Source organism: Panthera tigris, chromosome A1, assembly GCF_018350195.1.
Source record: "Panthera tigris isolate Pti1 chromosome A1, P.tigris_Pti1_mat1.1, whole genome shotgun sequence".
In the NCBI taxonomy this organism is placed as follows: Eukaryota; Metazoa; Chordata; class Mammalia; order Carnivora; family Felidae; genus Panthera; species Panthera tigris.
In genome coordinates, this window is record NC_056660.1 from 162848559 (window position 1) to 162876510 (window position 27952).

The 27952-nt window shown below is 37.5% G+C and overlaps 2 protein-coding genes and 1 pseudogene across 29 annotated transcripts in view; 2 read left to right on the forward strand and 1 right to left on the reverse strand.

Annotated features, from left to right (window-relative positions):
- PAM (peptidylglycine alpha-amidating monooxygenase) overlaps nucleotides 1-5112 on the forward strand; it is a 274684-nt gene extending 269572 nt beyond the window's left edge. For 3 of the 13 annotated variants that reach the window (XM_042990810.1, XM_042990811.1, XM_042990833.1), the window contains 3 exons: nucleotides 454-657; nucleotides 3564-3620; nucleotides 4284-5112. In XM_042990810.1, coding sequence (XP_042846744.1) covers nucleotides 454-657; nucleotides 3564-3620; nucleotides 4284-4465 — 443 coding nt within the window. In that variant the 3' untranslated portion in view covers nucleotides 4466-5112. The remainder of the gene's footprint in view (nucleotides 1-453; nucleotides 658-3563; nucleotides 3621-4283) is intronic. The other 10 variants (XM_007074957.2, XM_007074964.2, XM_042990813.1 and 7 more) reach the window with 5 other exon arrangements.
- The window catches only part of GIN1 (gypsy retrotransposon integrase 1), a 78866-nt gene that overhangs the window by 31225 nt on the left and 19689 nt on the right, over nucleotides 1-27952 (reverse strand). For 6 of the 16 annotated variants that reach the window (XR_006219449.1, XR_006219437.1, XR_006219433.1 and 3 more), the window contains 6 exons: nucleotides 24473-24742; nucleotides 20754-20902; nucleotides 19909-20131; nucleotides 18524-18693; nucleotides 13557-13638; nucleotides 1536-1710 (listed from right to left, as the gene is read on the reverse strand). Coding sequence is in view for 3 of the 16 variants with exons in the window: in XM_042990859.1 (XP_042846793.1) it covers nucleotides 23010-23119; nucleotides 24473-24742 (380 nt within the window). In the remaining 13 variants the exon portion in view is untranslated. Of the gene's footprint in view, nucleotides 1-1535; nucleotides 1711-6780; nucleotides 6954-13556; nucleotides 13639-14681; nucleotides 14776-17231; nucleotides 17371-18523; nucleotides 18694-19908; nucleotides 20132-20753; nucleotides 20903-22784; nucleotides 23120-24051; nucleotides 24743-27952 lie in introns of those variants that run through there. The other 10 variants (XR_006219445.1, XR_006219441.1, XR_006219447.1 and 7 more) reach the window with 7 other exon arrangements.
- Nucleotides 10570-11921, forward strand: LOC122240126 (annotated as a pseudogene).

The following is a 27952-nucleotide window of genomic DNA, read 5'->3' on the forward strand; positions in this document are numbered from 1 at the left end:
ATCATCATAGTTCTACAGATGAGGTTACTAAGGCCCAGATTATTTAAGTAACTTGCCCAAAGTTACACAGCTAATTTATATAGGAGAACTAGGATTTCAGCCTAGATTCATTTGACTGTAGTATGCACACCAATTCTTTGCCTGCACCATACTGCCTATTAATTTTAACTTTGAAAAAATGCAAAAGGAGGATATTTGTTTTGTGGAATTATGGGGAATAAAGGGTAGGATCAAAGAAAACCAACTTAAAGGTACAAAACCATTGGGTGGATATTACTAATCACAATACCTGCTGCTAGCTTGGTAGATTCAGATATTGAAATGTGAACCCCACATGCACGGAACTCAACAAGTTCTTTATGAGCAGTTGTTGATTTGACTGGGTAGGGGTGGGTGGTTGGGTTTTGGAATCTTTGAGTCAGTTGAATATTGTGAACTCTTCTTTCCCTGAAGAATCCGAGGCAGTTGTTGAAAACAAAATGGAGAACAAACCGGCCTCCACAGAGTTGCAGAAGATGCAAGAGAAACAGAAACTGATCAAAGAGCCGGGCTTTGGAGTGCCCATTGTTCTCATTACAACCCTTCTGGTTATTCCGGTGGTTGTCCTGCTGGCCATTGCCTTATTTATTCGGTGGAAAAAATCAAAGGCCTTTGGAGGCAAGTAAAATGAGCCCCTTGAACTTGGAACCTACCTTTGAAAGAGTGTTTGGCCTAAGTATCCCCAAAGTTTGGTTGTGATTTTTTTCAGTGTTTTTTCTAAATGCTCTCTGCCTTTTTGGATATTATTGTTTATGTTCCAAATATTGTTTATAGTTAGTATCACCATAGAAAAAGTATCTGAAGCCTCAGAAATTTAGATAGTTAGATTAAAATATAACTTTTAATACTGCCTTTTAGCAATTGGCATAAGCCCAGTTAATGTCTCCACATGAAATTGTGTAGATATGTAGTCACTATAAATTAGGGTCAGTAAGGAGGAGATCCTTGCTGTTAGAAACAGGCCCAGGCCTCAAAATACCTAGGTCCATTCTTTGGGAGTTATATATTTCCCCTGCTAGTCCTGGCTTTAGCTCCTAGCTACATGACCTTGGGCAAGTTACTTAGTCTCTCCAAGCCACAGTTTCCTCATCTATAAAGTAGGGATAAAATACTCACATGGTTGTGTGAAGATTAAGGGAAATAATAAACATAAAGCATTTATCAACAGTATCTGCCACCAGGTAAGTGCTCAAGTAACACCAATGATTGTGAAAAACAGTCATTGGTAATACAGTAATAGAAGTCATAAGTCATAAAAGATACTTATCTTAAACCTCAACTTTCTCAGGAAATTAACTATTTATTCCTACAATACATCATTCAGTAGCTTTTAAATAGTCACAATTTGGGCCATCAGCCTTCCTTCACCAGACAAGGCAGGGTCCAGTGTTGGAATCAGTATTTTATCAGATCATTATCATAGTGTAGGAAGAGGAGCTGTGTTCCTTTCAGGACATTCAAATAAACAAACAAATAATCCAACCCATGATTCTTACCTCCCAGGAGCAGTCCCTTGGCTGGCTTCCCAGGCCCTAAGGCAAGAGTCTACAACTGTGTTGGGGAAGGAATCTGTGGGCCAGGGTGGGAGGCAGCATTCGATCAAGAAGTAGCATCTGATTCTATTTCAGGCCAAGGCGACCATGGCAGGGATTCAGTGCCCACGGCAAAGCCCTGACACAGAAAAGCACACAGAAACAAAGAACAGAGGATTCCATTTAATTAGTTGTGAAAGGGAATTTTTCTAGGACTTTGGTTTGCTGTTCATCTGCAATTGATAAAGCTCTCAAAAATACAATTAACTCTTCAAAAAGAACTTCTTTTGAGCCCCTGTTAAGGGTATGGAACTGTGGTAAGCAGAAGCAAAGATAAACATAGTCGTTGTCTTCATGGAGTTAGATGGAAGCTTCAAAAGAGCAAAAATCTTACATGTTGACTTGTTTACTTATGTATCCTCAGCACAGTCACAGTTCCTGGCACTAGGGGTTTGATAAATAGTTGTTGGGGAAATGACTGAATAAATAAGTGGAGCTCACAGAATAGATGAAACATAAAAAAAGAGAGGACTGTCTATAAAGGTAACAACAGAGGGTGGTAAGTGCAGTGATAAATACGCAGAGCATCAGGAACACAAGGGGCTGGGACCAGGCAGCAGGAATGGTGGTATTCAGCCACACTGGAAGGAGTAGTAGCTGGGGAGTTAAGAAGGTTTGGTCTCTCCTGTTCACCGGTAAGCACGTGTGACACGGCACTGTTACAGAATACTGAATTTACAGGAGTGTGTTGGGAAGGCAGAGACCTAAGTCAGACCATATGAAATTACCTTTATTCATATTGAAATATTCAACAGAAATATTGCAGTTTTATATGGTTCCATATAATACATTTAATTCTAAAAGTAGATCAGCCTGTCACCTTTTTTCAGCATTTGTTCTGGATAGATCTTGTCCAATTAATGAGTTTTTAGTAACCCTCATAAAAGACCTTCCATTTATTCAACACATACTTAATTGCATGTCACTTCCACATCAGACACTGTGGTAGGCACAGGGAATACAAAGCCAGCTAAGTAAAGGCTGTCCTGCATCCTTATAGAACTTACAATCTAATTTGTTGGCTCTCTAACAGTCTTAATCAGATTCTTCCCTTCTTGCCTATTTTTCTCCACACCCACTCTTCTACCTTTCCTCTGCCATCTGCTTGCTAGCTTTTTCCTCGAGGCTGCCTCTACTCCTGGTTAGAGGCTTCATAGGAGAACCCCAAGCCTCACTTCCCTGTCTACAGCCTTTAGGGGAGTAGCCCTTAGGGGAGGTCAGGACAAAAAGTACAGACAGATACAGAGCAAAGGGAAAAATAAGTCCATTGGGAGTTCTGCCTCCCCATAAAGAAAGAAAGTCCATCCATCAGGAAGATGGGAAGCTCCAAGGGAGAGTTTGGGTCACTTTTATGACTGAAATTATTCAGTGTTTCAGGTCCTTGCCTTCAGTTAAGTCCTACACAAAGAAGAAATGATGTACGTGAATCCAAGGCTGTCTCAAGCACAACATGTACTGTGCTTAATAGAAAGATTAAAGCCTAAGACAAAAGTCCTAATTTATAATAACCAAAGCTTCCCAAGTTGTTACAAACTCTTGGTAATTTAATTTTGTCCTAATAAAAATAACTAATATTTATTGAGCATTTACTGTGTAGCTACCAGGCACTGTTCTAAGCACATCACATGCAGTATCCCATCTAAACCTTGCAGATGGGTAGGGAATTATCATTGATCCCTCTTTTCTCCAATGAGAAAACTGAGGCTCAAAGAAGTAATTTATTGAGACTGCACAGCATTGAAGTCGAACCCAGCTCTGGCCCTCAGATACATCACAATAACATATCGCCTTTTTTCCCCCTTAGAATTGCTTACAGACAAACACAGGCCTTGTTTTTAATCATTTATGAACCTCTGATTCGGTATTGAAAGTTGAGCCCATGGTTGAGGAGGGTGACTGGGACTCATTTTGAAATGTGCCATCTTTTTCTAGCAGATTCTGAACACAAACTTGAGGCAAGTTCAGGAAGAGTGCTCGGAAGACTTAGAGGTATGCCTGTGACCTTTCAGAATCCTTCACATGTGGCTCAGAGTCAACACGCTCATGTCCTTTACAGAGCAGGGATCTAATTCCCATACTCTCTCTGAAAAGTAAACTCCTCATGTGCAGCACAGCAATGTTAAATGCAGAATGCAAACCGTAAACTAACCTGAAGTATGTGGCGCTGGCAGCACATTTCCCAGTTTCGTTTTTTTCTACCTTGCCTTTCTATATTTAATTCTCTTCCCCTGCCTTTTATCTATCTGGCTTCATTTGTCTTCAGTAAATTTTCTTTCACTCCTGTCAGCATGTCAGTGCTTGTCATAGTGAAGATGACCTTTTCATATAGTCATTGAAATGAAGAGCTCCTCAAGGGATCCCAGTTCCAGAGAGCCTGGAAAAAGCAGGAGCTGGGAAATGAATCTTAAAGAATCCTACAGAAACACATAATCCTGGGGAGCTTTTTTTCTTATTTATTTTAATAAATCAGTACAAGTAATATCTTTCTGACTCTGTAGGTTAAGTATCTCTTTCACTTATGTTGTTGTTGTTAATAAATACCCTTTCCCATCCCAATATCTAATGTGTTTACCATTTAAGAATTTACAAGTACACCGAGAATCATTTGTGCAAACTTTCCATCAGTTCTATGTCACTGTGTGCTTTCTCCAGGAAAGGGAAGTGGAGGCTTAAACCTCGGAAATTTCTTTGCAAGCCGGAAAGGCTACAGCCGGAAAGGGTTTGACCGTCTTAGCACCGAGGGAAGTGACCTAGAGAAAGAGGAGGATGATGGAAGTGAATCGGAAGAGGAGTATTCAGCACCTCTGCCTGCGCCCTCACCTTCTTCCTCCTGAAGACGGGCTTTGATTTAGGTTGATGAGATTTTCCAAGAATGCCCGATTCCTTTCCCTTTAGCACGTTTAGAGTTTTGCGTATTTAATTGTAAACTGTACTAGTCTATGTGGGACTGTACATGTTTTATTTCATTTGTTTTTAGTTGGCTTCTGTTTCTAGTTGAGGAGTTTCCTAAAAGTTCATAACAGTGCCATTGTCTTTATATGAACATAGCCTAGAGGAATGGTCCTCTTCTTCCATCACACTACTAATTTAATGATGGAAGCTTTGCTCATTTACATTTTTGAGACTTTTCTGTAGATGTAAATAACCCCATTCTCTGCTTGAACACAGTATTTTCCCAATAGCACTTCCATTGCCTATGTCTGTCTTTGGTGCCTTTCCTGTTCAGCATTCTCAGCCTGTGGCAGTAAAGAGAAACTTTGTGCTACATGAGGACAAAGCTGCTAAATCTCCTATTTTTTTAAAATCACTAACATTATATTGCAATGAGGGAAAGAAAAAAAAGTCTCTATTTAAATTCGTTTTTTAATTTTCTTCAGTTGGTGTGTTTTTGGGATGTCTTATTTTTAGATGGTTACACTGTTAGAACACTATTTTCAGAATCTGAATGTAATTTGTGTAATAAAGTGTTTTCAGAGCATTAGCTGTCAGAGTGTATTTTGCAATTTTTGCATACTTGCAGGGTTTTGTATACAACTTTTGTAATAATTACACAAACCACGGATATAGTGAAAACTACCCAATGTCTTCAGCAGAAAGAAATGTGTTGTATTGTATTAAAATGAAGATGATATTTTGTTATGTAGCTGATATAAATTAAAAACCAGCATCAGAGTTTACATACATGTGTAAATCCAGGCTCTCTTTTAAATTTAAAGAGGGGTTTTGCCTGTGTATCAATCAGGAGGTAAATAATTTAATAAAAGGTGATCTAGCTAAGAGGAAACCTGTGTCTCAAGTTACATATGCAAATAGACCCATCAATATAGGTTACTACTAGTTTTCTTTTTAAAGAATAATTTCACTCCAATTCCATGTATTCATGGGAATATTCATCTCTTACAGGAACTATGAATTACTTTTATAACATCTTTTTCATAATTCATCAATGCAGTTTAGTAAGAACGTGATCACTTATCTTTGTGTAATAATCAGACTCTAGAACCCTTTCTTCAAAATGCCTGTATTTGCAATCCAGGCATCTTAGTAGTGGCACATTAGAGATTTAATTGATTCATCGTGAAAACAATAGAGTGCTTTGCAAAAAAAGTATATTAATTAGAATGTCTTCCAGCTATGTTGTTTTTAAAAATCTAACATAACCTAGATTTTTTTCTTCTCATACACCAAAGAAGATCTGATTGAAATATTTATTACTTCCCATATATTCACCTTCCTGGTATAGCTTAATTTGGGCATCCTACCCAAATAGAAGCTTCACCTTTTTTTTTTTATTCTTATCTTCCTTCTCAAATAAGGATATATTTACCTCCCTTTGCCCACTCCTTTATGCCCCTTTCAGTGCATACTGGTAAACATGTAAATGTAGAATGATAACACTATTCTGAGGTATATGTGCCTGTTCACAGTATGTAAGATATTTTTATTTCAACATCAGAATTAGTCCAGTACCGCCTCCCCCCCGCCCCCACCAAGACACATGTTTTATAGGTTGACTTTGATGCTGTTCAAGTTTGCTTACATTGAGGAAATTAGTTGACTTGCACTAAGGTCATATTTTGTGGTGCAATATTTGATCATCAGCTCTATTAGCTGCTTTTTTAAATGTTACCTACATCAAATCTTATTCCTAAACAGTTTACAATGACTCAATGGATGCAAAAAATAAATAAAAATGATAAATGATAAGGAGGTGAAAAAGATAAATGGAGAACAAAGATAAAAATGGAGAACAAAGATAAAAAGAAAAATTAATACGAGAGTAGTTCCTATTACACCTGCTCAGGCCAAGACGTTGGCTCTAAGCTTTCTAGCAGCTCATTAAATAAAACTTGATTAGTTATATAATTCATAAATCCATTAAACATTTAGAATTCCTAATTATAAGGACAGAAAAACTTGTTCCCAAATATCTTCTGAAAGACAGCAAGATGTGTGAGTCAAGTCTTCAACAATATCCACAGAGTAGACAAATACATTTTGCAAGTCTGTTCTTACATATATCCCTCAATATAGCATGTGACATCTTATATCTCATATAAGCAAATGGCATTATAAAAAAGAAGATACAGAAAAAGAAAATCTGGGGCATTATAAACCTGTCCTAGTACACTACCCTTATTCTACTAACCTGGCTTAAAGATGGTAGACTAGAAATGAATGAACTGCATTGCCTTCAAGCAATCTCTCCATTGATTATTGTTCTTAGCTGAATTTCATTCACTGAGCCACTCAGAGAATGCACTGCCTGGGAAGCGTCTCAAGCGTCTCAAGAAGCCATCCCTGGCTTCACAGTAGAATCCCCTGGGGAATTTAAGAAAGAAAAGGAAAAAAAAAAAAAATAGGCACTCCTTCCAGAGAGCCTGATTTAGTTGACTTACAGTAGGACATTGGTATAAGTCACGTTTTTTAATTTCTCTAGGTAATTCTAATGTGCATCTAGAGTTGAAAACCATTGTTTTTGAGAATTGGCTATTCAACTTTGCCAGTTACTACAAGTAGATAGCTATATTTGCACATAAATTATAGTTTACAGATGTTTGGACAGAGGAGACAGGGTCTGAGGTATTTTGTTTTAACCATTAGTACCATGATCGGAATACCTCAATTGTTCATTGTTTTAAATTAGATAATTAAAATAGGTATAATTGACTTCTTAAAAAGGTGAAGAGAAACAGCTGGGCTTTGATTTTTTTTTTACATTAAATTATCCAGATACTTTTGTTTGGGGGACATAAAAGAACACTCATTCACTGATTTAGCTCTGAATTATCATATGCATAAAATCTTTTGTTCTAAGCTTTCTTCTTAGTTTATTATAATTTTTAATATATTAATTTTTTTAAGTTTTATTTATTTTGAGAGAGCATGTACGAGCAAGGGAGAAGCACAGAGTAGGAGAGAGAATCCCAAGCAGGCTCTGCACTGTCAGCATGGAATCCTACAAAGGGCTCAAACTTATGAACCGTGAGATCATGACCTGGACTGAAACCAAGAGCTGGACGCTTAACCAACTGAGTCACAAAGGTACCCCATCTTCTTAGTTTATTAAATCAGCATATTATTTTTCAAAATTCCCATATATCTTTAAACTCTCATTCAAATGTTATATAAATTGAGTATTTAAGTAGCTGAATGATAAGGGAAGCCACAGACTTGGTTTTAGGGCTTATTCCCCAGACTGTCACCTACTTAGTAGCCCAAAGTCGATGTCAAAGTTAACGTAGCCTATAGCAATACTTCTCAGACTTCAGCAACTGTAAGTATCAACTGGGGCTACTTATAAGGACTAACTCTTGGTCCCATTCCCAGAGTTTCTGATTCACTACATTGAGTGGGGCCTAGATCTCTGCATTTTTAAAAAAAGTTTATTTATTTTGAGAGAGAAAGTGCATGTGAGTGGGGGAGAGGCAGAAAGAGAGAGAGGAGAAAGAGAATCCCAAGCAGGGTACACTCTATTAGCACGGACCAGGAAGCGGGGCTTGATCTCATGAACCAGGAGATCATGATCTGAGCCAAAATCAAAGCTTAACTGAGCCACCCAGGAGCCCCAGATGTATGCATCTTTAAGAAGTACCCCTGGTGATTTGGATCCAGGTGTTTCATGGACCATCTACAGGAAATACGGTCCTACAAGGATTAGCTAAGCCTTAAAACAAATTATTAGGCACACAAAGCCGTTTGCTCAAATATGTGGTCTCTATAGAGCAAAAGGCCCAGAAGCCAACTCTCCTTATCATCCTCACTCCAAGGAGAAGCCACATTTGACTTCTCTCTCAAATGGCCATGCCCTTACTGTCCTTCCAGCTTCTAGACATTTTTCCAGATGCCTAAATAGACTTCCCCTATCAAACTCTTACCTCACTGGGTTATAATTAAATAAGAACGAAATTTTTTGGCTCATTATTTCATAACAGAGGATCTAGGGACACAAAAACTATCATCAGATCTGTCTCTCTCTGTCTCTCCCTCATTCTCTCATTCTCTTTCTCTTAACACACTCTCTCTCTCTCCCCTGCAGCTGTTTTCCTCTGTGTTGGTTTCATACTCTAGAATTTTCTTTCTATGTGATATGAAAGATATCTCCGGTAGATGTCTGAAAATTTGAGAGAGCCTCCCCTACATTCCCCATATCTATATCACTCCCCCAAAAGGATTCAGAAACGCAGTAACACTAGTATTTTCTTCTTCAGGAATGACAATAGATTCACAAAGATATATCCATCAGCCCTTATAGTTCACTCTTTTAGGAGTGAGGAAAGTGAGAAAAAGTTTTCCTTGGACCTTCTATGGCCATGGTCATTTCTGAGCTAATCCTTAGCAAAGGGAATGGGATCATTTTTATACCACTCAGGCCCATGCATGAAGCTTGATGGGATGAAATTTCCCTAAGTCTCATGGCTCCAAAAGAGAAGTGCTAGACACCGAAACAAAATTCAGACAGGAAAGAGAGGTAGAAGAAAATGGTTGTTAAGGAGGCAACCAACAGTCCACTACAGGCTAGCTGTACTCTAAGTTTAGAGAATAAAATTCATTTATCAACAGATACCTGCTAAACTCCCAAAACCTCAAAAAGCTCACAATGTTGAAGGGCAAAAAGCATAAAATCATTGGATTAAACTCAGTGATTGAAGTAGAGCAACACACCTGACAAAGTTTGTAGTCAGGGATCATAGAAGTTATATGTTAATACTCAAGAAGGCATTTAATAGAAAAAAAATTAAATGGAAGTTGTTGGTGGGCAAAAATTCTACATAGTTCTTCAATAATTAATTAGCTTTTTAATCACCTTAGGGCTTCTCTAAAAATCAAATATTGCATAGTTTGTTCGATATGTAGTTGATACTCTTCCAATAAGAATATAATTTCAGAATACCAACAAGTATCTAATAAAAATTCCAAAAAAGCAAAAGTTCTGGGTGACAGTTGAAAGTATGTTCTGAAACAAAGGCTGCAAAATTTTGCATTGGTCCCAAAGTTCCTGGACTGAAAAGAGCCTGAATTCCAGATCAAAGTTGAAAAAACATTTTAGTGTCATTTTCACATTTGTATATGATAATATTTAAACTCTAAATCATGTTAGTTTTCTTAAAATATCTAATATATCCCTTTCATTATTTATTTTTATTATTTTTTGTTTTTTAAATTTTTTTAATGTTTTTATTTATTTTTGAGACAGAGAGAGACAGAGCATGAGCAGGGGAGGGGCAGAGAGAAAGGGAGACACAGAATCCGAAGCGGGCTCCAGGCTCCGAGCTGTCAGCACAGAGCCCAATGCGGGGCTCGAACTCAAGGACTGTGAGATCATGACCTGAGCCGAAGTCGGATGCTTAACCGACTGAGCCACCCGGGCGCCCCTCCCTTTCATTATTTAGATAGATTAGAAGAGATATGTGCATTCTAATTAAAATATAAGTCAATTGATTATTGACTGACAGTCATAGCGGGAAGGAGGAAAAGAAGGACAGAGTGAGAGATGAAGGTGACATCCACATACATAGATTTCTCATCAAGAGTTCTTCAGGATAGTTATTACCAGTGCAGTGGATGGCTGACATCTGGTGGTAAAACAAAAAATTTGCATGGATTTGTGCACTCATAAAAGGGGCTATTCAGTGAATGATGCCTGTGTCTTCAAGAACAACTTAAAATGGTACTAGTCATCCAGTTTTTATGTTTACATCATGCCATACATCCAGGTATTCGAAAAGATCTGGAACATCAGGTGTCACATAGATACTGACAGTACCCATGTCCTCTTTGCCAATGCAGTCACCAGAGAACAGAAAATCATGAAATTGTTTGGCTATTTTTTTTTTTAATGTGAGCACTTGAGGCAAAAATAAACATATATAATGTCTTTCAAAATCATTTTCTTACTTTTAAGAAATAAGAGAAAATAAAAATTTGGTCCATAAAAGTAAAAAAGTTGGGGGCTTAATATTGATCCCTGGGAAAGAAGATGCAGCCAGTAATTATGCCAAAGGCCATGACATCATTGGCAAGGACATTACTGACCTAGACTTGATCTGAAAACTGGTGGATCTGTGTACAGGGCTATGGGACTTGCATATCTTCCACAGCTTCAGGGGCAGCACCAGCTCTAGGTTTGTGCCTCTGCTTATGGAACAGCTCTTGGTAGTCTATGGCAGGAAGTCCAAACTCAAAGTTGCCAATCCCCCAGGTTTCCACAGTCACGGTGGAGCACCACAATTCCTTCCTGATCACCCACCGGACCCTGGATCATTCTCACTGTGCCTTCACGGTCAGTGAGGAAGCCATCTATGACATATGTCGACACAACCTAGATACTAAACAGCCCATATATACCAATCTCATTCATGTGATTGGGCAGATTGTGTCCACCATCACTACCTCTCAGCAACTTGACACTACCCTGAATGTGAATTTGACAGAATTCCCAAACAACCTGTTCCCATATCCACTTTCCACTGGCTACCAATCCCCAGGCATCTCAGCTAAGAAGGCCTATGATGAGTAGCTGCTTGTGGCCAACATCACCAATGCCTGCAAGCCAGCCAATCAGATTGCCAAGTATGACCCTTGCTGAAGCAATACGTCGTCTGTAGCATGTAACTGGGACATGGTCCCAAAGATGTCAACACAGCCATTACCAGCATCAGGATGAAGTGCACCATCCAGCTTGTGGATGTTGCCCAACTAGATTTAAAGTGGGGTCAACTACCAGCCCCCCAATTGTCATCCCCAGGGGAGACCTGGTCAAAGTGCAGCAGACTATGTGCATACTGTGCAACACCACTGCCATGGCTGAGGTCTGGGCCTCCCTGAACCAAAAGTATGATCTCATGTAAGCAAAGTGAATATGGGAGAAGGCATCTATGAAGGGGAGTTCTCTGAGGCCCTGAAGAACCTGGCAGCTCTGGAGAAAGATGAAGAAGAGGTGGGCATGGATTCTGTGGAGGAACAGGCCAAAAAGGGGGAAGATACTAGAGTGCAACTGGCAGGTATTTCTCTCAGGTGGCTTTCTCCTGCTACCCCTCAGAATGGCTGGTTTCAAGTTGTTTACAATTAAAGTTTCTGCATTAAATGAGTAAAATCATAACTCTATGAATACTAAACTATTGAATTTTCACTTTAAATGAGTGAATTTTATGGTATGTTAATTTTACACACACACACACACACACACACACGCAATCATATTCAAACCCAGTAAACCACATCCATCCTCAAAGCCTGAAAACTCCCGATCACAGGTGGGCCATGGAGAAATGCCTCCATGTCTTCCAAAATTGAGTCATAGCTCCCTCAAATACTGAATCATTCCTACCCCAGCCAAGCGCCTCACTAAGTAATTCCCTAGCTTTACACTTGTGAAAATACCCTATAGATGTCCTGCTTAGGCCAGTGCTATACACTTCTCCAAGGACATTCCTGCGACACAGCCTTCCTTGCTTAGGGAGAGACCCACAGATACCGGAATGTTTCTGTTGCATGTGGAAGTCTGTGTCCCACAGCAGAATTTCTCTGCCTGGTGTTGTCCTCTTGCTGTTATGTCCCCATCCCACCATCAGGTAGATCTATTGCCTACTTTAGATTTCTCAACTCAGGGAGCCTCTTTCCGTGAGATTCAAAACCTAAAAGACAGAGGGCCTTCCAGTAGGGAGAGATGTGAAGCTAGCTATGGAAAGAGCTGCGTATGTGTGGGAGGAGAACAGAAAGCATTCAGCTTTCTGCTCCTTCACTACCTTCACTGCCCATTCCATCTTCCCTACTCACATATGACCAGTCCTTCATCACAGTTGGAATAAAACTCTTTACCAATGGAGCCAAACACAGCTTTCTCCTCCGAGTTAACTGAAATGTCATATTGCTTCAGTAAAGCCCTGTATCCCAATGACCTTGGCAATCTAGGTATCTTAGTAAAATTATACACTATGCTAAGACTTTTAGGTTATGACAAGAATTCAAAGGAAGATTTAGAATTAAAGGCTAATAACTCAAGTTTGTGAGGTAGGATAGGAGATATTCCTAAGAATTTCTGATTCTTTTTCTGGAAAAAAAAAGTTCTCTCTCTAGTTTTCCAACTGAAAATTGAGGTAAAAATAGGAAAAGTGATATTCTGTATAAATTACACTGGATTGTAAATTCCTCAGCAAAGACAAAGTACTATGTGATTGCAAAGTAATATGTTATTGCTAAGACCAACGCTCTGTCTCATTCAGTATGTACTGAAAGATGAGGATGAGATTTTTGAGAACTTGCAAGCTTTATTTGCAGTCCCTTAAATGTGGTGTTAGCATCAGCTGTATCCATCAAAAGGGGGAAGGGGGCCAAATGCTCTGCTGCCATCATTCATAAAGCTAGAAAACTTGCTTGAGCATCTGTTTGATCTGCCAGGTAATATAAATAATGCCATAGAGTATGTACAATCAGTCACCAGATGCTTTGGATCGCTGCCTCAGCAGTGATTAACAAGAAATGTGGCAGGTCAACTATAAGTGCAGCAAAGAGAATGTCTTGGCCTCTCCAAAGGGAAACATATTAATTAAAGTTTTATTCTGGAGAGTTCTGAACTGTGCATAAATGAATGCTGAATGTTTATCCCCTGGATTCCAGACTCTTATCCAAATATCTACCCAACAGTTCTACGTCAATGTATAATAAGCATCTCAAACTCAACACGTTGAAACTGAACTACTCCCCTCTCTTTCCCAAGTCTCTTCCTCCTAGTCTTCCTCATCTTAGTGGCAACTCCATCTTTCCAGTTATGCAAGCCTAAAAAGTTTAGAGTCATCATAGATTTCTCTCTTCTTCTAAATATCCACCTCCAGTGTCAGCAAATCCTGTTTACCTTCAAAATACAACAGATATTAGCCATTTCTCACCACCTCCATTACTACCAGTGCCATCATCATCTCTCACCTCAATTACTGCAACAGCCTCATAACCAGTCTTCCATTGCCCTTTCTCTGTCCATTCTTAATCCAGCTTCCAGAGTAATTATCTAAAAAAATAAGAATTGATATCATGTCACTTTTCTCAAATACTTTCAGTGAGTTCCCATATTACTCAGACTAAAAACAAAGTCAATATGAGGCCTGAAACAATTTATTCTACCACTTTGCCTCTATGATCTTCTGTTATACTCCCTACTACTCTGTTCTAGGTCTCCTGGGCCCCTTACTATTCCTCAAAACCACAGACACAGAAACACTGAAGCATCTTTGCGCTTGGTATTCCTTCTCTCTGGAATGCTCTTCCCCCAGGTATACACATGGCTCCTTTTCTCACTTTATTCAAAACTTTGCTCATGTGTCACCTCCTTCTGTTGGTTGATTTCTCTGCTCCCTATTGTGTTCCTGACTTCATTCATGCTTTTTTTATGTAGCTGTAATTTATTCATTTTCACTGCCACTTAGTATTCTATTGTATGAATATGCCACAATTTATCCATTCTATTGATGGATAGCTATGGTGTTTCTAATGTTTGCTATTGCAAAAAAAAAAAAATCCTCCTATAAACATTCATGAACACAGCACCTGGTGCAAAATGCTGCATTATAGACTTGTGCATCTTCAGCTTTGCTACAGAATGCTAAATTGTTTTTCAGAAACAGTTGTATCAATTTATACACTCACCAACTATATATAACTGTATTGTCTGCTCTACAGCCCTGCTGAGATTTTTAATTATTCCCAATATGGCAGTTTTTAAATCATCTTTAATAATGGTTTTGATCTGCATTTTTTTTCTGGCTATCAATGAGATTGAGCATCTTTTAATATACTGATCAACTGTATCAGGATTTGAAGAGGGAACAAATGACATGTTAGGATAATCAAAGGAACTAAGTACAAAGATGTTCATGGAGTGTAGGTGAATCCAGACTGTCAGCAATAGAGCTGCTTCTACTCCTAGATCCAAAAGGATAAGAGGAGGGAAAGGTTACTGGAAACCTAGAGGAATAGAGTCTTATGAAGCAGGAAACTTTGGTTGGAAGAAACAGCTAGAGTGAGGAAGGGATCAAGGAGAATAAATATCTCAACTTCACTCTCCTCTCCTGATCTTCTGCCAGGTATCCCCATTGGCTGAATCCAAATGGATGTCAAAGAGGATGAGAACGCTGCTGAGGCCAGGATCCTAAACGAAGCATGGGGTGAAGAATGTAAAGTTGGTATATAGGGGCAAACAAAAGATATTTGCAGGAGCTATTCATTTTTACTTTTCTCTCCTATGAGTAGGAGACTTTCGCCCATTTTTATATTAGGTTATTTTTTTCATATTGATTTATATTAGTTCTTTATGTGGACAATTATTTCTATTGCAAATAAAATTAGTTTCTTTCTGATTGTTATGACTTTTCTTTCTTTTTGCTTGCCTTAATATACTGGCTAGAGCCCTCAATAATTAAAACCAGTGATATTTGTCTGGTTCATGATCTTATACAGAATATTTGCAAATTTGTCTTCATTAAGTATAAAGCCTATTATAGGCTTTTTTTTTTCTTAACACCATATACTGAATCAGGATAAGGAAATGCTTTTCTGAGTTTGCCGAGAGGTTTTTGTTATTGTTGTTGTTTTAAATTTCAAATGGATGTTAACATTCAGTAAATATTTTTTCTCCATCTACTAAATACAGGGTCTACAAACTACTGTCCTCAAAGGCCAAATTCAGCCAACAATTTTTTTTTTTTTGTAAATACAGTTTTATTGGAAAAGAGCCACACTCACTTGTTTAAGTACAATATGGCTGCTTTCATACTACAATGGCAAAATGTGTAGTTCCGTGGCCTGCAAATTTAAAAATACTTACTATCTAATTAGCCCTTTGCAGAACTTTGTCAACTAGATGGTTATACAACTTTCCTTTTTACCTCTGATCATATGGCTTAGCTGGCTGTTCTCAAAGCGAACACCCCAAATCCATTCTCTGCCCTTTACTGCTCTATTCCCTCTGAGGCTTATTTTCACTAATTGCATCCCCAAGCTCCCTTGCCACTGGCTTTTCATGAGGGCTGACAAATGAGAGGCAGTAACAGGAGATGGGAGGGTGGTAGCCCTCATTGGTCACAGTTCTGACTTGTTATGGTTCTGGCAGAGGATACATTCCTCTACGGCTACAAAGACTTATGGTTAAACCCTTTTCCATAATTCCATTTCTCGCTAAGCATTTCCTCTCTTTGCCTTTGCCCTTGCAATCCTAGAGGTTTCTGGCTATTGTTAGTCACCAAAAGGATGTCCAAGTATCTGTTATGGGTTCCATTAATCCTTCTGTAAACTGTTCCTTAAATTTCTTTCAGTTATAACTATCTTTTGTGTTTCATCTCTTTCTTGCTATGTCTCTTAGAAGTGCAGCTGTTAATTATACAAACTGCTTTTCTAACATTAAACCAACCTTGAATTTTGGGGATCTACTCAATTGGTCATATTGCGTATTGTTATATAGGTCACTGCATTCAGTTTGCTTTTTTTTTTTTTTTCCTTTGAGGTCTTTGTATTTCTATTTATGAGAGAATAACCTGTTATTTTCCTTTCTTATTCTGTCCTTTTTAGATTTTGATATCATGTTTCTTCTACCCTCATGCCAAGATTTAAGGAGTGTTCTGTTTTTTTAGATTGAATAATTTATATAAGATAATATGTATTCTGTATGTTTCGTTACAAACTTTTGGAAAACCCATCTGGCTTATTATTTTAAAATCACTTTTGCAAGCTAAATTTTTTTAGAATTTATCCATTTTATTAAGTCTTCAAATTTATTGAAACAAAGTTGTGACACCCTCTATCTTTTAAATATATGCCTCATATCTGGTTCTGACCCTTTTTACCTCACAGTATTATTTATTTACAAATTCCCTAGACTTATTGTTTTAGTAGGATTGCTAACTCTTCCCTCAGTGCATGTCATTACATGTTTATTTTCTATTCCATTAATATCTATTATCTTCATGATTTCATTTATTGTATTTTCTTTAGGATTATTCACTTGTTATTTTTACATCACATTAAATTAAATGCTAAGCTCATTACTTTTTAACTCTTATTTTTTTCCAAGATAGGCACGTAAGTCATAAATTCTCCTCTAAGGACAATTTGGGCTGTATCCCACAATTTTTTTAAGCAGCTTTCATGAGACATAATTCACATACCATATGATTTACCCAGTTAAAGTGAATAATTCAATAGTTTTTGGTATGTTACATGTTAACTTTATGGTAAAATATATACAATATAGAAGTTGCCATGTTAATCATTTAAAGTACACCATTCAGTGGTATACTTACATTCACAATGCTGCACAACCACTATCTATTTCCAACATGTTGTCATTACTTCAAACAGAAATGCTAAAATCAATAACCATTAGCTCTCCTTTCCCCCTCCCCTATATCCTGGTATCTACTAGTATCTACTTTCTGTCTCTATAAATTTGCCCATTCTTCTATTTCATTAACTGAAATCATACAATACTTCTCCTTTTTTGTCTGACTTATTTCACTTAGCATAATGTCTTCAAGGGTCAATGATGTTGTAGCATTATTCAGAACTTCATTCCTTTTGATGGCTAAATAATAGTCCATTCTATGTACATACCACATTTTGTTTATCCATTCATCTGTTGATGGACACTTGGGTTGTTTCTGCCTTTTGGCTATTGTGAATAATGCTGCAATAAACACTGGTGTAAAAGTATCTCTTCCAGTCCCAGCTTTCAAATACTTTGGGTATATACCTAGGAATTAAATTACTGGGTCATATGGTAATTCTGTCTAGCTTTTTGAAAAACAACCAGACTGTTTCTCTCAGGGGCTGCACTATTTTACGTTCCTATTAGCAATGTACAAGGGTTCCAATTTGTCTATATTCCCATCAACATTTGTAACTTTCAATTAAAAAATTATTACAGCCATTCTTGGAGATGTGAAGTGATATCTCATTGTGGTTTAGACTTGCTTTTTCCAAATGACTAAAGATGTTAAGTGAGCATCTTTTCCTGTGCTTTTTGGCCATTTGTATATCTTCTTTGGGAACTGCATAATCAAGTACTTTGCACATTTTTTAATTGGGTTGTTGTCTTTTTGGGTGTTGAATTTTTAGGGTTTTTAATATATTTGTATTTTTTCTGGATTTTATTTATTTTTTTTTTAATTTTTTTTTAACGTTTATTTATTTTTGAGACAGAGAGAGACAGAGCATGAACAGGGGAGGGTCAGAGAGAGAGGGAGACACAGAATCTGAAACAGGCTCCAGGCTCTGAGCGGTCAGCACAGAGCCCGATGCGGGGCTCGAACTCACGGACTGTGAGATCGTGACCTGAGCCGAAGTCGGCCGCTTAACCAACTGAGCCACCCAGGCGCCCCTTTTTTCTGGATTTTATATGTTTTTTCTACATTACATAAAAAAGAAGCTATTACGTCTTCAACCCATAACATATTAACTTCCTCAGGTAAAATTAGTGATTATTCAACATAATTTGTGATCAGTATGGCTTAACAGCGGTCTGACTCTAAGTCTTATTCTGAAAGCATAGGCAGATTTGCCAATAATTTACTTCTAGCTATGACCAAGTCACATAAACCACCACTATGATCATTTTATCATTGTTTATGTACCACATAAAATTGAAAAATGAATATATATGTAATATGTGTATATATGTGTGTGTTAAATATATATATATATATATATATATTTGTAAGGATGAAATTCTAAATAAAAAGAGCAAAACCCAGTATAAAATACTGCTCAGAAGCCCAGAGACTATAGATTTTGTACTATGATGCAATAGAAACATGTAATATTGGAGGAAGAGAACCATTCCATTTAGTATTTTCTCTCTACCACTATATGAAAATAGTACAAGGCAAGGATTACAGTCAGACTACCTTTCCTTTAGTTTCTCCTCCATTCTCCACTTCAATTCTTGAGACCTTTCAGAACTAACAGAGGTTTCATTGCGAGGTAGGGGAGAGGAATGAAGTTGTCATTGGCTTTCTGGTCTCCTCCAGCTACTCAGCAGACTAAGGAATTCCTTCTGTGTGCTCCTCACAAGGACCTTCAAAGGTTGGATAATTGGGTGGTCAGATAAGGGAAGTCCCCCAGGCCCAGGGCTACTTAACTTCTAAACAAGGTGTGAGTGGGTACACAAGGGATGTAGCATTAATGGGCATGAGGAAGTAAGAAAGGGGGTGAGGAGAACATTGAGGGATTAGAAGAAGCAAAAGAAACATTTGCCTGGGCCTCACACTCAGAGCAAGCTACCAATTTAGATACTTTTTAATTTGATGACACTGAATTGATCTTTGCCTGCTTAACATTAATTGTTAACACTGCACGAAGCTAGCATTTCCCATTTAGTAACAGATGCACTTGTAGAAAACAGAAGTTTGAAATAAGTTTGCTTTTTAAATGCTTATTTTTGCTTTTAATTATTAGAGTTAGAAACTCCCAATGGAAGTGGCACAGTCCTTTGTAGAGCTCTGAACAAAACAGTTAAAACTTTCTATGCAGTCACAACCCTGAAATCAAGACCTGAGCTGAGATCAAGAGTCAGATGCTTAACCAACTGGGCCGCACAGGTACGCCTTCCCCCACTTTTTTTAAATACATACCTTTTTTTATTGTATGAATGAATCCGATAACTAACCATGTGGTAAGTTTTCTTTTATAAATCTTAGTGAGTTGCTTTTTTTAAGACGGTCATATAAGAAAATTCTACACTTCACAGGTTAATCATGATATTTAAAAATAACTTTTCAAGGGGCGTCTGGGTGGCTCAGTCGGTTAAGTGTCCGACTTCATGATCTCACAATTCGTGAGTTCGAGCCTGTGTCGGGCTCTGTGCTGACAGCTCAGAAACTGAAGCCTGCTTTGGATTCTCTGTCTCCCTCTTTCGCTGCCCCTCCCCAGCTTGCACTCTGTTTCTGTCTCTCTCTCAAAAATAACCATTAAGCAAAATTTAAAAATAACTTTTCAAAGATATTATTCTCATTTAAAATATATTTTTGTTTTATTATAGTCCAGCATCTCCATTTCCTCCTATAACATGTTTTTAAGTGTATACCACAAGGTGGCATACAAAACCTCATAAAGACATTTCTGGACATCTGTCAAAACTTTACTATATACTTATAGAAAACCTCCCTTAAATCCAGGCAAGAGGGACTCCAACCCTGGACCCTTTGCTTGAGAGCTAGGCTCTGTCCCATTCTATCATATGTCCCTCCCCACACAGTAAGATCACAGCAACTGGGGACGTGTCCCTCCTCACCTGGAGAACCTCTTCCAAGGCCTTCCTGGTCCATCCCAGGACAGTGGATGAAGCTTGGAAGCACATTCCAAATGTCTGGACCGCTGAAGCAGCACACCTGCAGGAGCTGGGGGTGGGTTGTCCTTGGGACAGGACGGCGTTGGGACAAAGAGAGCTGAGTCCAGCTCGCCCTGCTTTGCTGCTCATCAGTGCCAGGCTCGAGGAGTCCGAGAATTCTGGGAACCTTAAGAAGGCATATTTGCCAAGGTAGGAACAGTTTGTTAGTGTGATTTATAACTTCTCATTATTTAGGCATATGGTATGTGGACCTCCATTTTCATGGAGAGTCCTGCAAACATTAGAGATGAGACTGTGCACATACAAAATTTGTTATTTTTTGTGTATATTTGCTTACTTATAATCTGTACTTGAAATTAGACTACATTAGAATCCTGAGATTTCAGCAATAAAATCAGCAGCTTATATGACTAGCTTGTATTGGCTATTTATCAGGAAGTAAAAATAACTGTCATCAAAATGGCCTATAATAGAATTTATAAACAAAGGTAAACAAGGCAGCTATTATAGCTAGCCACCACTATTTCAGTTTTCCTCCTTCCAGGAATATAGGACTGTACTAAACTATCCTTAGGTATTACAGGTGTGGCCATGTGGCTAGCTTTTTTTTTTTTTTTTAAGTTTTGGTTTAGACTCTTTTTATAATAATCTTACTGAGATGTAGCTCTCACACCATAAAATCACCCTTGTAAAGTGTATAATTCAGTGGATTTTAATATTTTCAGTTAGGCAACTAACACCACTAACTTTAGGACTTTTGTACCATTGCCACAAAAAGAAACTTGTACCTGTTAGCAGTGTATGACTAGGTTTGACCACCGTAATTGGAGATGGAAGGTTGTGCATGACGTGACAGCAAGGCTCTTCATGGTGCTGGGTATGTTCTCCCCTTGCCGTGGTGGCGGTATTCCACAGGTGAGGCTACACCAGCTTGTCTCTTGGGAGTGAGGATAAAAATGGAGCCAAGGCCTTAATGAACCAAGAATGTAGCTAAGAAACACTTTCATTGTGTTAAGTCACTAAGATTTTTGGGGTCGTTCGTACACACAGCATAGTGTAGCCCACCATGATCAATGCACACAGGATAAAGATCAGTTTGATCATAAATTAGTTAGGGAAGGCAGAATTTTTTTTAGAGTGTCTAGAAATTGTAATTATGACTTTTGGGGTGCCCGGGTGGCAGTCAGTGAGCGTGTGACTTGATCTCAGCTCAGGTCATGATCTCAGTTTGTGGGACCGAGCACCACATAGGGCTCTACGTGGACAGCATGGAGCCTACTTGGGATTCTCTCTCTCTCTCTCTCTCTCTCTCTCTCTCTCTCTCTCTCTCTCTCTTTTGTCCATCCTCCATTCTTGCACTCACACTCTCTCTCAAAATAAATAAATTAAAAAAATAAATGACTCATTACTAATTACCTTGTTACAATGAAAAAGAGGCTGATTTTGAATGAGATGATCATTGGAGGAAAGTCATTTCATTTGAGCAAGGGACACTTGACCATTATATTAACCATCAAGGGCCCAATATGACATCATCACAAACCCTGTTCTGCTGATGGGAGGAGCATGATAGCTATCACTATTTTGGACTATACTTTAAGATTTCTTTCTGGACTCCTACCGGGAATTTAATTGGTCTATGGTATAGGGCCCCAGATTCTTTTTTTTTCTTCCTTCATTCACATATCCTTTAGCCCATATTAAACATAATTTAATCTTTCCTTTTTTAAAAAATTTTTAATGTTTATGTTTAAGACAGAGAAAGACAGCATAGTATGAGTGGGGGAGAGGTGGAGAGAGGGAGACAGAATCTCAGGCAGACTCCCGATTCTGACCTGTCAGGACAGAGCCCAAGATGGGTCTCGAACCCATGAACAGCAAGATCATGACCTGAGCTGAAGTCTGACTCTTAACCAACTTGAGCCACCCAAGTGCCCCTAATCTTTCTTCTTAAATGAGTAATTACAGTATCTCAGGTCTCTATTTCCCATATCATATCACCGTTCAGTAAGGTTCATACATAATGTGTGGGATATTCTGTTGATCTTAAAATATGCTCTATTCATTAACAGTTTAGGTTCCCATTACTCATCACTGCCAAACTGTATCAAATAATCCCCATTCTTTTCTTCTCTCTTCCTCTAACCTTTATTAGCTATCAGATTAAACTTCCTAAAATGTATTTTTTATCATTAATTTTAATGTTGATTTTTGAAAAGAGAGAGAAACAGAGTGTGAGCAGGCGAGGGGCAGAGAGAGAGAGGGAGACACAGAATCTGAAGCAGGCTCCAGGCTTTGAGCTGTCAGCACAGAGCCCGACGCAGGGCTCAAACTCACAAACTGAGAGGTCATGACCTGAGCTGAAGTTGGATGCTTAACCAACTGAGCCACCCAGGCAGGAGTCTCTCTAAAATGTATTTCTGATCATGACACCTCCCTATACAAAAATCTTCAATGGGGGTGCCTGACTGGCTCAGTCAGTGGAGCATGCAACTCTTCATCTAGGGGCCATGGGTTCCAGTCCCATGCTAGGTGTAGAACTTATATTAAGAAAGAAAAAAAAAAAAATCGGGGTGCCTGGGTGGCGCAGTCGGTTAAGCGTCCGACTTCAGCCAGGTCACGATCTCGCGGTCCGTGAGTTCGAGCCCCGCATCAGGCTCTGGGCTGATGGCTCGGAGCCTGGAGCCTGCTTCAGATTCTGTGTCTCCCTCTCTCTCTGCCCCTCCCCCGTTCATGCTCTGTCTCTCTCTGTCCCAAAAATAAATAAAAAATGTTGAAAAAAAAAATTTTAAAAAAAAGAAAGAAAAAAAATAAAAAGCAAAAACAAAACCTTCAATAGCCCTCAGAAAATAAAAAATAACTTAGCTAGGTATTTGTATTACTTTGGTAGGGCTGCGATAAAAAAGTGCCATAAACTGGTTTGTGTATAAAAAAGGTTATTTATTGCCTCACAGTTCTGGAGGCTACAAATCAACAATGAAGGTGTTAACAGGGATGATTCTTTTTTGAGGCCTGTGAGGAAGAATCTGTTCCATGCCTCCTCCTTAGTTCCTGGAGGTTTGCTGGTAATCTGGCATTCTTTGGCTTGTAGAAGATATATGCCCAGTCCCTGCCTTCCTCTTCATTCCTCTTGAGTCTGTGTTCAAATTACTCCCTTTTATAAAGACATCAGTCATATTGTATTAGGACCCCATTCTACTCCAATATGACTTCATCTACACTGATGTTTACATCTGCAATAACCCTATTTCCAAATAAGGTCACATTCTGAGGTACCAGAGTTTAGTACTTCACAATTCAAACCATAACCGTATTCAACACCCTCCACAAAGTTTCATTCATACTTCCCTTTTCAGCTTTATTTTCCCATACATTACACCTGAATGTAAGTATCTGAGGTACTATAGACAACCAAAAGCCCTGCCTTTCTGTGAATCACTATAATATTTTTCTGACTCTGTTCATTTTTCTTCCTCTCTTTTGTACCGTCTCATCACATCCTGTGCATTCTTCAAAGTCATGTTCAAATGATCCTTCTTTTGTAAGCATAATCCTAAATTTTCTATCTAGAAGTTAAAATCTCTCCTTTATGACACTCTCTGTATATTACCTGTACTTCTCTAATGGACTTCAGCATGTAATTTGTAACTTGTGTTATACATGACTTATATGGTCTATAATCTTTACCACACTGTAAATCCCTTATGAAGATGAGACACACATCTAACTCATTCTTTAATCTTCCCACAAAATTCTTCAAAGTGTTTTACAGCAAATATTTGTTGAATAAAGTTATAAATATCAGAATATCAGAGCTTATAGTTTAAAATCTTTTATACTAGTTAGCATTATTTACTTCTCTAAGATTGAAGAAAAATGTTATTAAAGGTGTTTTTGGCTTAATATATACTATGGAAATGCACAACTGTTTTCAAACCAATACATCGATTCAGATACAAATTCTGAGCCTACACGGTGAAATTATCAATACCCTTTAAGAGCTTATTAAACAACTCTAAAATTTTTTCCCTACAATAGTTTTTAAAAGTTCCTATGACACAGAAAGAAGTTTCACTTAATTCATCGTTATGGTTGAATAAATATTTATTAATCCCATTCTAGGTAGTTCAAACTTACTTTCAAAGGGGGAAAATATTCCAAAAAAAAATTAAACTGAAAACATGGCACCAATAGCAGAGAAAGATCTGAGAGTTCTGAGCTGGAATTCAGTTTCCTTCCTAAGAAGTAATCATGCTTTGCCTATTCTCTTTTCAGAAGAAAAAGGGAATTCTATATATTATATGTTTTCTTTGCCTTTATATATATGTATTGACATTCAAACATAAGTTTATATAAATTAATAGTTATAAAATAAAACTTCAGGATTTAGTCATCGAGAGTGTGTCAAGACACTTCTATACAACTTTTTTGAATGGAAAAGATATCAAGATTCAAGGAGTTATACATTCTAAACAAACACTTTAAATAGATTTTAGTATTTACTAACTTAAGTACTCAAGGACTTGGTTTGAAGAGTCCAACAGACTGAAAGTCTGCTTTTCAAGAGTACTATGATCTTCCAGCAATGGAGAGATTTTGGCACTTCTATATTCTAATAGTTCACCATCTTTGCTTGATGTCAGTAATTCATTATCGACTACGCCAATAGTTGCATCTTCTACCAGAATATTTGCTTGGTATGCTCCAATTGGAATTTCAGGCAATCCGATGTAGTCATGATCTGCCACTACCGAACCTTGCAAGAGATAAAGACTGTCTGAAAGAAGAAACATCATAAGGTCACCTTTTAGTATTATAATTAAACATCATTTTAAAATTAAACAATGTTAAATAAGGATGAAACCCCAAGTAATAAAAATTAACAATAAGATTAACTTCTGGTGGGTTCTCCTATCTACTAAATAAATATACATGTCAAAGGATGAATAAAATGATATATACAGGGGCGCCTGGGTGGCTTAGTCGGTTAAGCACCAGACTCTTGATTTCAACTCAGGTCATGATCTCATGGTTCATGAGATCGAGCCCCACATCAGGCTCCACGCTAACAGCACAGAGCCTGCTTGGGATTCTCTCTCTCCTTCTCACTCTGTCCCTCTCCTACTCACACATGCATGCTCTCTCAAAATAAATAAATAAACATTAAAAAAATGACAAATACAGTTCATATGCATAGAGTTCAGGAAAGACCAAAAATTTTAAAAGAGTCAAGTTGTCCTGTTCCCTTGACCTGTCTTTGGCAGGTATGGGTGAAGGGATAGAAGGGGCTGAAGATGATGGTAAAGATTAAAAGCAAAGTTACAGAACTCTATTTCTGATGTTGGTGTTATCCTTAAAAGCACCTCTGAGTGAATTAATGGGATCTTGAATGATATTTAACAAATTAAATCCTCACATTTGTAACTTCAGATAACCTAATCTTCATAGAATATGTAGTAGAGCAATAATATCAAATTGTTTATAATATGAAATTATAAACGAATAATAATATGAAGTTACTAGAATGAGGCTTCTGTGAGAGTTACTAAAGTCAGGCTTATATGATACAGGTAAGTAGGCAAGCTTATGTGTAAGTGGGCTTAAAATACTTAGCTTACCTAAGTCTAATTTAATACCAAAATGTTCATGAAGTTTTAAGGTATAGCTAAATTCATACTGAAATACTGACAAGGAACTTTCCTTGCCAGCATTTTGTTCTATTTTGAGCAAAGTTATCATCACTATCAAAAAAAAAAAATGCTTAATATGAATGTTAAACTGATGGAAAAGCAGTAGCATCTTTGCAAAAGAAAAAAAAAAGATTAATGTATATAAAAGGATTCCTCCCAACCTGGCATTTTTTAATTCGTTACAACAAAGAACTCTTCCACCATAGATGATTAACTTCCCGGACCCCTGCTTTCTCTTTCTGGATTTTTCTCCCCAAACATTCATAATTCTATGATTTTAATGGCTTAAAGAATCCTCAAATTTTAAGTTCAAGAAATATCAAAAGGAAGATTAATTGCCCATTTAGATAAGAGATTAACAAAAACTTCTCAGAGCATATAAATTTCCTAATAAACCCTGGAATATGATCCTCTTCGACCCATTCTCATGCCAACTTGTGGAAAGCTTACTGAGCCTAATCCAATCCCATTAAGTTTACAACATTTAAGCACTTTTGATTTAAAAACTTCCGAAGATCAAAGCCATGGTCTCTACCCACAGATGGTATAAATGGACTTGGCTTGTGTGGGCATTTAGTTTTGCCCATTTTATTCTTCATTAAGCAAAGTATACTTGGTATTTTAGTTCTGAGAGGTTTTTCCAAGTTTTACCCCACCAATTCTTATTTATGAATAGTAGGAACTAAAATTGAGAAGGATGGTAAGAAGATACACATATTTATGATGAAAATCAAAGTATGGATAATTGAAGGTGGTTAAGAATGAGTTTTGTATGTTAGCATGATGAACTGTTGGACAAGAGGTACTCTGAAAGATAAAAACCAAATCATACAGACCATGAGAAGTGCTACTGCCCAAGAGCAGTAAGAAAGAACAAAATTGTGATCAATGCATTTGAAACACTTTTAGCATATGTTGCTAAGATTCAAAATCAAAGTTCACTCTTAAGGCTCTTAATATTGGAGAAGGCTAGATACTAGTATATAAGAGAACTTTAAAAGGTTAGGTATGATAAAAGCATTGCTGATGAAATTTTTCAAATAAGCCATGGGAATTCCTGCACAAAGCTGCAAAAATATCAGTGAAAGCAGATACCACAGCATTTAAGGTATTTCCAAAGATCCTTGCCAAGATCTTTGATGAAGGACGTTTTTGGTCTCAAACACTGTTTTCAATGCAGATAAATCAGGTCTCTTTTAAAAAATATGTCCAGTAAACATGTATCAACAGGGAAAACATGCACAGATATAAAGTTCTTAGAAGTTACCACTTTGGTATCTTGGAAATGTACTCACAGACCTTCAGCTTAAACACCCCCTTGTTACACTGAACTTCGAAATAAATGGATTTTACCAACTTCACTTGTTTATGAGAGGAGAGTTTCTATATATGTCTTTATATAATATACATACTTTTTCTTTTAGATAAGTGATACATTTTAAAGTACCTATTGCAATAACACTGTAAACAACAAGAACTATACCTGGCAAATTCTATACAAATCACTTTATATGCAATGGAAAATTACTCTGGAGATTTCAAGCCTTGTTTGTGTAAGAAAAAAAACAAAATTCTCATTCATTCAGAAAGGTCAAATATGTTTCAACTCCTACTATGGTCTAAACCTACTGGAGCTAACAGAAATGCTCTTTAACTTCAAAACAAATTACCAAAAATTACCTGAAAGAGACTTTCGATCAGGCCCTACTCACATGATTAAATAATAACAATTAGATACACTGGGTTATATCAAATATATTATTAAAATTATTTTCACCTGTTTCTTTCTACTTTAATGTGACTACTAGAAAATTTAAAATTACACTATTAAATAATTTTTGCATTTTATATATATCTACTGGATGGTACTGATGTAGAATAATCCTGAGTTAGGGATATTAAAAAAGAAGAAATTAAGTTTTTACCCCCAAGATAGAGAGGTAAACATACAATATTAAAACATTTTCAATTCAGTCACATTACATGATAAACTTTACTTAATTTTTCTTTTCTCATTCTGTTAATTTAGTTATCATTATGACATCTGTTTGCTGAAAAGCATTATTTCAGTTTTGACCAGACTGAATAATTAGGTCTTTAGCTTCTCACAAAAAGAGGTAAGGTGTTACCAGCAGTTTGACATACTTTTCCTTACTCAGTTTTTGTTTGTTTTTTTTTTTAAGTTTATTTTTATTTTAAGAGACAGCAAGAAAGCAGGGTAGGGTGGGGGGGGGAGGGAGGGGGTGGGCAGGGAGGGGTGGGGGAGGGAGGGAGGGAGGGAGAGAGAGAATGAGAGA